Raw genomic sequence first — 12,223 nt, 5'->3', positions numbered from 1 at the left:
GGTCTTACAGGATTGCTTGACTCTTTCAGTGTGGAAGGTGTTGAGATGATGGCAGTGTGGAGGGAGATGCTGCATACCCTGCTGCTTGACAAAGTCAGCACAGGCGTGGACGAAGGTGCTGCTCTAATCAAAGGGATGGCTCTAGAAATGACCTCGTATGTGTAAACTGGGGAAGTGATGTAGAGTATGCTACAAGGGAGGCCATAAACACTTCGCAAGAGAAGCGTTCCTGGGAAGAGCCAGCTGAAGCAGCTCCTACTCAGTGCTTCCTAACCTTGCTCAGTTATTGTTGTACAAATATGGTGTACAGTGGACTGGGTTAGGGTGTTGGTCTGGTTTAAAAGAAAACAACGGAAAAAGGGCTGTTTTGAACATGGATTAGTTCCTGGTCAGATTCATCACGTTATGTTATAAATGGGCATGGGAGCTATTTAAATTGGCACCACCACTGACAAATTCTTGTGAAACAATGCTTTGAAATACATAGCATGGGCTTTTTCTTTTGGTTTTGTGGTTGCGCTGCTGCAGGTTATAGCTAGTTTGCTCAGCAAGGAAGTTAGCAAGTTTGGTTTGCAAGTAAGTGTAAGATTGCTGTGAGCGAGGTGCCAGAGCTGGCTGGAGGTGTTCAGCAGTTGGTGGAGCCAACCAGTAAGGGATCTGGTCCTCAGAGAGCTTTGGATTTGCTTGAACTGCTGAAAGTAAGTCTCTAGTCACACCAGAACAGATTGGCCATGTGACTGAGTATCCCGTTAGCTGAGGAGGGTAATAACCTGGGTGACTTAATTTCAGCTGTCTCTATCTCCTTGCTCTGTTAAGTGATGGGATTTTATTTAACAGCTTTAATTGGGTCCCTCCGTATGCAAGAAAAAACCCTGTGTTCACCTTTCAGGCTGGTGGAAATATCAATACTTGGCAAGAGATGGACGTGATGCTACGTCAGGAATGATGGCAGGTGGGAGTGACTGTTACTGACATGCTACTAATGCCTTGGATGGTTCAAAGTGTGTCTTCTGCAAATGTTTCTTGGTGTGTATAGATTTGTTGTCACTGAGTTGGTTGCAACTTTGTGGATTGATTATTATAAAAGGGGAAAAAAGGGGCAGCTTCTTACGTCTGTTTGATATGTAGCCTTTTGCACTGTATCTCCTCGTGAAATTTGCGTATCCACATCCTAAATTCTACTGCCTAGTTTGTTTTGGAAATTGGTAGTTTCCACACTGCTAATGCTAGATTTTGTCAAAAAGATGCTGCACGTCATCAGCAGTTGGCAACGTGACTGGTATTTTTAACACAGTTTCACTTGAAATAGTACTAATAGCCAGTGCTGACCTAGAGGGGAGCTTTTGTTCCAGCCAGTGACGTGTCCACCTCTACTGTCCCCACCTTGTTTTTTGTTGTTGTTGTTTGTTTGGGGTTTTTTGTCTACAACTTCTGATCCTTAATACTCTAATTTCTTTAGTAGACATTGTGACAGTTTTAGTGGATTGCTATAGTAATTCTAGGAAATGTTTGTGATGGTGGGATGCTTTCTTCACTCTCTCTGCCACGTGTTGAGCATGTGTACCCAGCTTCTCTCAGTTCTTTAGTTAAGCAAGCTTAATGATATCCTTTTTTTGTGGGGAAAAAAACTGGTGTGTTTCAAGGAGACTCTTCTAAGATGTACTCTTTATCTTCTGGTTCCATGTAGCCCTTCTTTAATCTTAATTCCCATTCTCTGGAATCTTTCCTTGTGCCCAAGGAGTTATCTGTTGTGTTTGTTAGTGCCTATGTTAGTATTGCAAGATTAGAGGTAGAACAGCTGCCATCAGCTGTTCCAGTTAACCCTTTGCACTTTGAATGGGTTTACTTAACTTGCCCCTTTGGGTTTTTCACTGTTTTGGTTTGACTTTGTCAATAAGAATTGTTTACTTGAATTTGAACACTTGTAAACTTACTTGGTCATGGAAGGAAAACCACTGAAGGGCTGTTGAATGGAAAAATATGATGTCTGGTTTGGAAAGTACCTGAGCTGCTGATTAGTGTCCCAGTCTCCAGCATAGGCAGGGAAGTATTGTTTTGTGATCCCCAAGGAAAAGTTACTACAACAGGGCTAGATGTTATTGGCCTTGAGACTAAATAAGCATCTGCCCAAACCTGACATATGTCTGACTCTGTAATTGGCACATGAAGCAGTGCAACTATAATGCTTACTTGTTCATGGATCTCGGCACCTTTACAAGCATCTCAATTTTATGCTTTCCAGGTGGAGAGAGTGATACACCAGTAAAATTATTTCCTCGGGATCGAACAAGAAATCTGTGGCCTGGCTGGCAAGGGAGCTCAGATGTTCTTTGCTGTTTCTCATGCTTGTTCCTCGTTTCTGGTTAAAAGCATGGGCTTTGGAAGTAAACCTCAGCATAGGTTCTTCTGCTGCCCCTTGGTAGAACAATGAGTAGCTCTGCGTCATGTGGAGGAGACCACTTGAAAAACTGACTCTGTAGCGTGGGAGCAGAAGGTGGTACCAAAGCTTAGTGACTCTGAAGACTTGTCTTTAAGTTCTGTCAAAGTAGGTGCATAGAGGTATGCAGGGCTGAGATACATGGATGTTGTTGACTGCTTTGACAGCTTTGCCGCAGTCTGCTTAAGGCTTCTCAGTGAAACTGTTTTCCTTTCACTTGGGGTGACAAGATGCTATTTTTTTCCCTCATCGTTGAGTCAGGTAGAGCTTAGCTGAATGTGCAAAGAGGCCAAGAGAAAGTGAATGTTGTGTTAGCAGATGCTCTTCTGAGCTTGTCACTGCTCAGGGGGTGAATGTTCCCAGCAGCAAGGCGGCAGGAGGTGGTAGGTACTTGTGGGCTAGGTCTCAGCAGCTTTTCTTTCTGTTCCATAGAGCTGCTAGGGTGCTGCAGGACCGTCTGTGTTACTGAAGACAGGAAGCTCTCTTTCCTTCAGCAGTCTGAATTACTTGATGAGATTGGCAACCTGGGGAGCTGTTGCAGCAGCAGCAAAAAGCTGTTCCGGTGATTGGCATCTGAGAGTGAAACTAAACTCTTCCGTCCTCCTTTGAGGCAGCAGAATTTAGTTTTAGTTGCTTTGAAACTTAGATGTCAAGATTGGTTGGTGTGACTTTGTCTAGTCATCGTTTCTGTAGCTGATGTTGCTTTGTGTCATATATGAATGTATGGGGTGTAGATGTCAAGGTTTTGGTGGTGGTGGGCTGCAGGTACAGTCTCTGTGAGGAGAGGCTGGGACTGCCTCGTGCCGGCCACAGCCAGTTCCAGCCAGCTCCACTAGACCCGCCGCAGGGCACAGCTGAGCCCCTCAGCCAAGCTGGTGGCACCTCTGTGATAATGTTTAAGAAAGGACGAAGCACCACACAGGCAGTGAGGAGTGAGGGGCAAAAAAGCATGAGGACCAACACTGCAACCCTCAAGGTGAGAGAAGGAGGAGGGGAGAAGGTGCTCCAGGCGCTGGGGCAGAGATTCCCCTGCAGCCCCTGAAGTTTTGGGAGAGATCACAGTGGAGCAGGTATTCCCCTGCAGCACGTGGAGAGGACCACGCTGGAGCAGATATCCACACTGGCCCGTGGATGACCCCAGGCTGGAGTAGGTTCTCCTGAAGGACTGCAAGCTCATGCGAAGAACCCATGCTGGAGCAGGGAAAGGTGTGAGGAGCGAGGAGCTGTTATGGACTGACCACAACCCTTCATCTCCCCGTGGCTGCCTGGGAGAGGGGAGGAGGTAGAGGGGTTGGGAATGAAGTTGAGCTGGAGGGAAAAAAGGGGTGGGGGAAAGGTATTTTAGTTTTTGTCTTTGTTTCACACCATCCAACTCTATTTTAATTGGCAATAAATTAAATTCATTTTCCCCAAGTCAAGTCTGTTTTGCCTGGGACAGTAACTGGTAAGTGATCTCCCTGTCCTTATCTCTACCCATGAGCATTTTCATCTTATTTTTTCCCCCTGTCCCTGGGAAGGGATAGTGAGAGAGTGGCTGGGTGGGCATCTGGCAGCCAGACAAGGTCAACCCACCACAATGACATGCAAGAACATATGTGTAGAAATATATATGTATATATGCATTTTTATATCTATACATAATAAGTGTAATACATAATAATGTAAAGTACATAATAATGAAGTCTATAAGACTTCAGACCAGATAACACCATGATGGATTTCTGGTGTGGAGATGGTCAGTCAGTCTATTTTTTGTTACGCTGATGTATGTGGCTCCTTAATACTTGTGTTTTGGTGGAATGGCTGGCATGGATTTCACTTCCATGTTAAGGCTAAGTGATGTCAATGAATTCTTTGTATGGAAATTCGATCCAGCATCTGGATGCTTTAACAGATCTTGTGGAGTTTCAGAGGAACAATTTGGGCATGTCTACTCCTGTCTATATTAAGACCATGAAAGCTAGGATTTCTCCACCAGGTTGTTTTATCTACAGTGAAGAAATGATGGCCTATGGGGACATAAGTGCCTATAATTGCAGTAGGGGACTATAACTTTGTGCTGGTTTTCTGAAAAGTTTTGTAGGGGTCTTGCTGTTGTTTCATGCTGATTGTATGGGGAAACTGTGCTTTGTGGGAAAAAGAACTAAATGTCATGCAACTGTAGTTGAGAGTGATGTCAACAGTAGACTGATGTTTCACAACATGCTTGACATTAAGTAAGAGTATTTTTTAATGAAAGCACTGTTTCACAAGTATATATTGTTTTTGTGACTTATGACCCCTAGTCATTAGGAAATCCCACATCCTTCTTTCTGATGAAACTTCTGGGCTGGTGGGGAAACCATAGTGAAGATACTGATACACTGACTTTTCTGTCGTTTTATCGAGACCTTTAAATGTGAACTGCTCAGACTCTGTTGTATGAATGCATTTCTTTCCATTCTCCTGATCTGCAACTCTGTCATCAACTTGTTACCTGTAACAGCCTGTCTGAATCTTCTCATCTTTCTTTCATCAGACTTTTTGATTATTTCCTAATCTTTCATCCATAAGAGACTTTATTTATAAATTATATAAATGACTGTATTACCAGGCATCTTTAAGATAAACGAAGCAAGTTGCTTGTATTAATTAATAAACCAATGACTAGCCATTTCAAGAGGAAGGGAGTGTAACATTTTTCCTAGTGTAGGATGGGAACCGTAGCAGCTATAAGCATACAGTATTTAGTGATCTGATAAAAGTTTCTGTTTAGGCTGTGTTTGTGCTTGTGGAAATAAGATGCCCGTGATTACAGTGTTAGTTGTTTGCATTCTTGGTTTGTTAGGACTCCTAGTGATCAAGCTGAGTTGGGTCCAGGGGAATCGAGTTTATTTTGGTGTGTTCATAGCCTTAATTAACAGAACTTTTTCATTGGATCCAAGATCTCAGGGGAGACTATGGTCTACAAATAAATTTTAATTAGCTGTGTGTTAATTAGTGTAAACCTTCAGTGCAAGGAAGGATTTCCTTGTGATGTGCTACCAAACCAAATTTTCAACCTTTGCCTCGCAGAGTGGGGGCCCTATTTCTGTATACAAAAATGTAGAATAAAAACAATTCTTGCCCAAAAGATTTTTTTTTTTTTTTTTTTTAACCAGTATGAAACAAGTGTAAGCAACCAGGGGATACAAGGAAAAAACACTTCAGCTTTAGTAGGCATTGATCTCCAGCACTGGCAGCTTAGGCACTGTTGGATTTATATAGATGCTGTTACTAAATGTTTTGGAGGCACTTAAGAGAGCTTGAAGGAAGTGAAATAAGTTTGCAGTTTTTGAGCAGATCCTCCCAAGTGTGAGGGACAGTGTTTAGGAGAAGGTACTACAATGTGGGTTTGAAAAGTCTGATGAGATCGATGCTATAACATGGTTGGGGGCAAGAGTCTCTTAATACTGAAACAGGAACGAGTGCTTGGATCCTTGGTGTCATTTAAATGACTGTGGCATGCATAGGTGAATCTCTATCACCTGTGTAACCTTGTTATGTCAACTCATGACCTTGTAACTTGTTTCTGGAGAGTGGACCATAATTTGTATATTATTGTGTTTAATCGAGGATATAGCTTTGAATGTAAGCAGTTAGTGGTAGCGGACAAGGGGGAGAATCCAGACTTTGACCTGTAAGATAGCCAGTCACATAGGCTGTGTCTTCTGTGCAGATTAAGTTGCCAGCATATGTGACTTGGTGAGTCTCAGCTGACCTGGCCAAAGATGTCCCGGAGAGGACACCTGTGAGGAGGACTTCCATCAGTGTGCTGTAGACAGTGACTGGCCATCTTCGCTACGAGTTTTTTGATCAAGGTGTACCCCATTTCAAAGATACCAGTTAAATTCACTTACCAGTGCAATGCTGCAGTCTTTCATGTTACTCCGGTGAGAACCGTAAACTTGACTGCTCTTAATCTCACTGAAAACTGAATAGTTAACCACAATTTGGTTAACTAACTAGATGGAAACTCTTGTTGTTACGAATGCTTGTCTGCTATCAATTCTAAATGACCTTATCTTCCTATACTTTGCTGCTTGGTAACTGTAAAGGCTTCTTCCGCAGGGGTGATTTCAGAGCAGTATGTCGTTGCCACTCTTAAGAGTATCAGTGATGGCACAGTGCTTGGGGGTTGTGAGCTGGGCCAGAGCTGAACTATCTGAAAACATGTAGCTTTTTCCCTAGTTCTGTGTAACCTGGCAGACATGCTGGCATTATTATGAAGAAATCGAGAAGCTCTGCATCTTCAGATCTGCTTAAGCTACTGGGTAGCTACACCTTCAGAGTTAGGAAAGTCTTGTTCATTCGCAGCAAGTAAGTTAAAACAGTATTAAGTCAATAAAGTTGATTAGGTGGCGATGCTGTATAATGAATAATGCTTTCTTTGGGCATGCGTATGTTGAGTACTACATCTTCTATAGTTAATTCATGGTCAGTAGCAGACCAGTAAGTATCGCAGTTCCTGGTAACCAGACTGCTCCAAGGGTGACGTTAAGAGTACATGAGCTCTGTTTTAGTCCCGTTTAGTGTGAGCTGACAACTTAGCATTGACAAAGATGTCAGACTGACACTGTTCGTTGAACGTAAGGAGACAGATCCTGAGCAGAGACACAGATCTGAGTAGTTAGTGCAGTGATGGGAGCTGAACTTGTTTTGCAGATAAGATCCCCGAGACAAGATATTGAGGAAAGAGAGACCTGCGAATAGAGAGAGCGTTGATGAAAAATGAAGATCCATGATGGGAACAATAAGAAAAGATTAGTAAGTAAGTAAGAGTAGTAAGATTAGTAAGTTAGTCAGAGTATGAGTGTTGTGTCCTATTTCAAGAATAGGAGGATTGTCTGAGAAGGAAGATGAGGATGGAGTCTTTTCACTGAAGTGTGTGGGATGAAAATTTATCTGGTCAGAGTTGATGTAATTGGAGTAAAACTGCTCCAACAACACTAGTGATGAAAAAGAGATGGCTGAAGAGGCACAGGTGGTTTTTTCCCAATGATTTTGATGGTAGGTGAGAAAAATAGAAGTATCTTTCTGTTGAAAAGAAGAATTAAAGCAATTGAAGGCTAGAAGAGATATTCAGAGGGAAATATTGGGGCTACGGGCAGTTGGACAGGGTGATGGGGTCAAGGAGGAACTATGGGAGAAGAGCAAATGTTTATCTTTGCCCTATGTACCTTGCAGACCTTCCGTTCCTAAAACTCTCATCTCTCTCAGACAGTGTCCTGTGATAAATTTCTTCCTCTTGGGAGGAGCTAAGGCTGAGTAAGCTTGAGGAATGGAGCAATGGGTAAGTGTGACTGCAGTATGACTCAAAATCCAGCTTTCTCCAACTGAAGTATTTAAATAGATGGAGGAGCTGGAAGAAGGATGTAATCCTGGCAAATGTGGAAAGAGAAAGAAAAGAGCTAGAGCTGGAGATGATCCATGTGGATTTTATAATGGCAGAGGAGGCCAAAGAGTTCAAGGTAGTGGGAACTGCCACCATATCAGTGAAAGTACGGGAGTAGAGGGCTAAGGGTGAACAAATGTCAAATGTTATGGCCTCTCTACCACTTCCAAGCAATCACGTTAAGATTTGAGGAGCTTATGTCTCATGCTGTAAGTCAACAGAGGCAGGAAAAATTTTTCTGAAGCGGTGCACACTGAAAGAGCAAATAAAGTGAGGGACTTTTTTTAGGCTAGGGGGAGAGAATGAGCAAAGAAAAACATGAAGTTGAGACAACAATAGGACATATGAAAATTAAACTTGCTGGAAATATCTGTACAAGAATACATAGTTCCTGCCTTCCCAGACTGTAGGGAGAAGTTGGATTTTTTTTTCTTTTGCTTTGCTACAGTTCTCTCACGGGTTGCTAGTGAGTTAGAACAGTGACTTCTTTACATTAAACAGATCTGCGCTACCCACTGCCTGTGTGCGGCAAGGCGTTCTGTGTACCAGTTCAAGCAGACAATATCTGTGCAGACTCTGTTCCTCCTACACAAATGCTGAGAGCGTCTTGCTTGTTTAATGCTTGAAAGGGAGGCTTGTTCTGTGGCTTGGACTCAAAACAATGGATTTTAGTTTTTTTTCTTTTCTACTCCATTAGCTGGAAAAAATACATAAAGCACAGCAGCTCTGAGTTCATTTCATTGAATTGCTAGAAGCCTTTGTATGTTCCAAATAAATATTTGGTAATTGTTTTACAAAAGAATATTTTTTGGCCCATAGTCAGAGTGCATACAAGAGAAAGGAAGCTCTGATAAAACCTCTTGATGAAAATCCCCCTCCCTTAGGGTGCTGTTTTTCTTTCACTTGTTTGAAATGAGAGCAGTGATGACAGGGGAGTCTGAGGGATCAGGGATAACCTGACAGGACTGAGGAGTTAGTGAGTTTGAGAAGTGAACAGCATGGACTCTAAATGGCAAAGCGAATGAATGGTGGTTTCTTTTGGTTTTGGTTATTGTAATTAAACTGGTATGTTTAATTCTCCCACCCCTGCAGTGCTTGCATGCTCATTCCGTGTCCCCTGGGCATGTGCTGTGCAATCCCCTGGCTTGCCGTGCTTGTTGGGTGAGAGACAGCGGTTCCTACAAAGCCATGCACATAGTGATTGTTCGGTGTACCCAGATGGCCAGGGTGTTTTCATCCCTTCCATTGTTTGGCCATTTCATTGACTGAACTACAGCTTCCAGAGCTTGCAGGTGGTTTGTATTGCAGGGCCAGCTGCCGCTACCTGCTGTGTTTGGTGGCCCTGTGCTGCAGCCGGTCAGCTGGAGTTGCCCAATAGACTCGGTAGTCTTGGGGCGAGGGAGGAAGACTGGAAGTGGCAGACCTCATGTGAGCTTTGTTTTCTTGGGGAACGAGGCTTAAAGTTGCATATGTAAAAGATGGTTTCTAAAATTCTCTATGGAGCATGGGCTTTGCTTAATTTTTAGCTCTGATAAAATAACCTGGTTTATGGCAAATCTACACCTTAGGATGGTCATATCGCTTGAAAGAAGCTTTCTGTCTAACTTTTGAAGGCTGCTGAGCTGGTAGCTCTCACTGACTAAAAGCATAAACCCCATGATTTAAGGACTTAACGTAGGTGGGTTTTTCTCTTTTTTTTTTAAACTGTCTTTGACTGGAATCTTTCTCTTCAGTTTGCCTACTTCAAGAGCTAGTTTATTCAAAGTTGAGAAATAAATCAGCTAAGATACTGAAAAAGCAGGAAGGCTTGCTTTCCTCTTCTAATAAGTGAGGAAAACCCCTGAATTTAAGAAATTGTAGCCCAGAAACATAGACTCACGTGATCACAAGCAGACTACTAGTACCATCTGCATGCTGAAAACCATGGTTTAATAAAAATCAAAACTTACTTGAATTACCGGGGGCACATGTCACATGCGCACCCACCCACAGTGATTTCACAAGATTTTTGCTTTCACATGGATGTGACATAAATGCTGAAAGACATTCTTCTGTGATGTCACAAGATCACGCTTTGTTTCTTAACATAAATTTGAGTGAATGTACAGATGTATCTTTGCTTAAATCTGGATAGGGATAGTGTCTTTGCAGTTTAAAAGGTGCCAGATAAAGAATATGTTCAGCAGGTTTTCCGAATCACACTGAATTTCACTTACTCTGTAGGAAAACTACCAGTACAAGCACAATATTAACCTTGCTTACTTTAAATTTGGGGCGTGGTTGTGGTCTGCTTGCTGTTTTGACCATGCATAAGCCTCATGGTAGAAAAAATTGAACTACTCTCATGCTTCTGAACTATAGCTGAGTGATTATTTACACATGAAGACCTTGAAGCATGCCAGAGAGCAGAAGCAGATGGCATAGCTGGGAGCCAGAGAGGTTTACTCCTCAGCTTTCTGGAGGTGAGCTTTTGTTCTACCTACAGCTGAGAAAAACTGGAGATGGGAAACAAGATGTGAGGCAGAGAGGAAACTGAGTAATAGCTGGGTCCAAGATGTTACTTCCTCCGATGGGGCTTATTTATTACAATGCCTGCTGGCAGCTAGTAGGAAAGAGTTTTAAACTCATCCTTTGCACTATAGAATTGACTTCCACAAACTGTTGTAGAGGAAACATCTGTGGATGGAAAACGTCCTGTAACAGATAATACAAGGAAAGAGAAGTGAACTGGCCTGCTCTATACTTGTTTGTATTGCAGGTATAATATAATGTCTGTGTACACACTTGATGTAGGAGTTGTTGATGTCTCTTATCTTTTCCCCTTACAGGCAATGTGATATGAACAGTTACCACTTCAACTTCCTGATTCTTGAAACAGCACTGATGCCGTTTGTTCTCCTCCTTTCTTCTCTTTACCTTTCCCATACAGTCAAAGTATCAGCAGTAGAGGTCAACACACCGGAGGAGATATTTGTGGAGAATGGGACAGACGCAAAGCTTCCATGCACATTTACATCTGTGGAAGTGATCAGCAGCGCAGCATCTGTTTCTTGGAGTTTTCAGCCAGAGGGAGCTGCAACTCGTATCTCAGTAAGGAATGGCTGTAGGGGAACAAACCTGGGCGGGGAGGCTGTGATAAGCACGCAGAGGTCTTCTAGTTGGTTCTGAGGAGCAAGCAAATATGGATTGGAGCCTCCTTCCATGTGTCTTGTCTCCATCACTGTGATTTTAGGGGGGCTTTTTTAGAGTTGTTTAAAAGTATTGCCATATGCTAGATGTCTGCAAAGACTGGAGTGTGCAGCAGCTGTAAAATATACTAATACTTTGTTAGTCAGAGGAGAGGGGTGTTGGTGTGGTAGCAGTATGCATGAAGTAGATGAGTGTCTAGGAATCTTCTCCTAAGTTCTGTGTCCTCTGGCACTTGAAATGAGCTGCGGAGCTGTGCACTGAATGATAGCAGTCACAGAATTTGAATTACCACTATTACAGTGTTACATTGTGTGTTGTGCTTGTTGCTTATTTTCTGCTTGTGTACTGTATAGCCTGTATTTGAAAGGGTTTAAAATAAGACCAGTCTCCCTGGTTTCAGAACAAAATTGAATTGCTCAAATCAGTAAGCAGTTACATCGTCATATTTTAGTTATTTGACAAGTAAAAAATCAAGACTAGCAAGCAACTTAAGCTAATAATAATTGCCATCACTCATTTCCTGTATGTTGAGCCCAAGTGTGCTCAGATCCTTTGGGTGTGAACCTTCAAAGAAGTGGCTTTGGTAGGTTGTTAGCTGTCTTCTTCCTCTGTTGCGTAAGCTGTGCACATCTGAGTCTGAGCTTCTGACACTTCTGCTTCCCTCTTATTCCTTGCCCTGAGCGTGAATTTAGATGAAGCAGAACAAGGGACTCTGGGGCAGCGGGGAAGATGTGGGGACAGCAGGTTGCTCAGCCTGATAGTGTTTGTCTCCTTCCCTCTGCTGCAGAGGTGAGATCATTTAAACTCTAGGAGCCCTTCAATGCTCAGAACAGAGACGATCCAAAACAGTATGTATGAGCATCTTGCTCAATATATAGAGCTCTGAAGAATCAGCTTCTGAACTCTCAGTGAATAAATATTTAGTTTTGAAAAGGGAGCGTTTCTCTTTGGGAAGCCAAAGCAGTAGCTGGGCAAAAGCTTGAGGAAGTAGAGCATATTTCCTGCCAATGTTGAATAGGATGGGTGAAAAGAAGCCATCTGTTTGTATGTTTTCCACTCCCCATAGAAATATCCACCATATATCCTGATTTGCCATTCCCTTTCTGCATCACTGTCCAAACCCCTTACTGTAGAAATACAACTTCAGGACATAATATTTTTTTGGAAGTGAAGTCAGTTTAGAC

The 12,223-nt window shown here is 42.6% G+C and overlaps 1 protein-coding gene across 4 annotated transcripts in view; it reads left to right on the top strand.

Annotated features, from left to right (window-relative positions):
• The window catches only part of MPZL1 (myelin protein zero like 1), a 40,130-nt gene that overhangs the window by 5,915 nt on the left and 21,992 nt on the right, over positions 1-12,223 (top strand). For all 4 annotated transcript variants that reach the window (XM_076351218.1, XM_076351199.1, XM_076351210.1 and 1 more), the window contains exon 2: positions 10,780-10,940. In XM_076351218.1, coding sequence (XP_076207333.1) covers positions 10,780-10,940 — 161 coding nt within the window. The remainder of the gene's footprint in view (positions 1-10,779; positions 10,941-12,223) is intronic.

This window comes from Aptenodytes patagonicus, chromosome 1 (genome assembly GCF_965638725.1).
Source record: "Aptenodytes patagonicus chromosome 1, bAptPat1.pri.cur, whole genome shotgun sequence".
Classification (NCBI taxonomy): domain Eukaryota; kingdom Metazoa; phylum Chordata; class Aves; order Sphenisciformes; family Spheniscidae; genus Aptenodytes; species Aptenodytes patagonicus.
The sequence above is the reverse complement of the archived record's forward strand: the minus strand, read 5'-3'. Positions and strand labels throughout refer to the sequence as shown.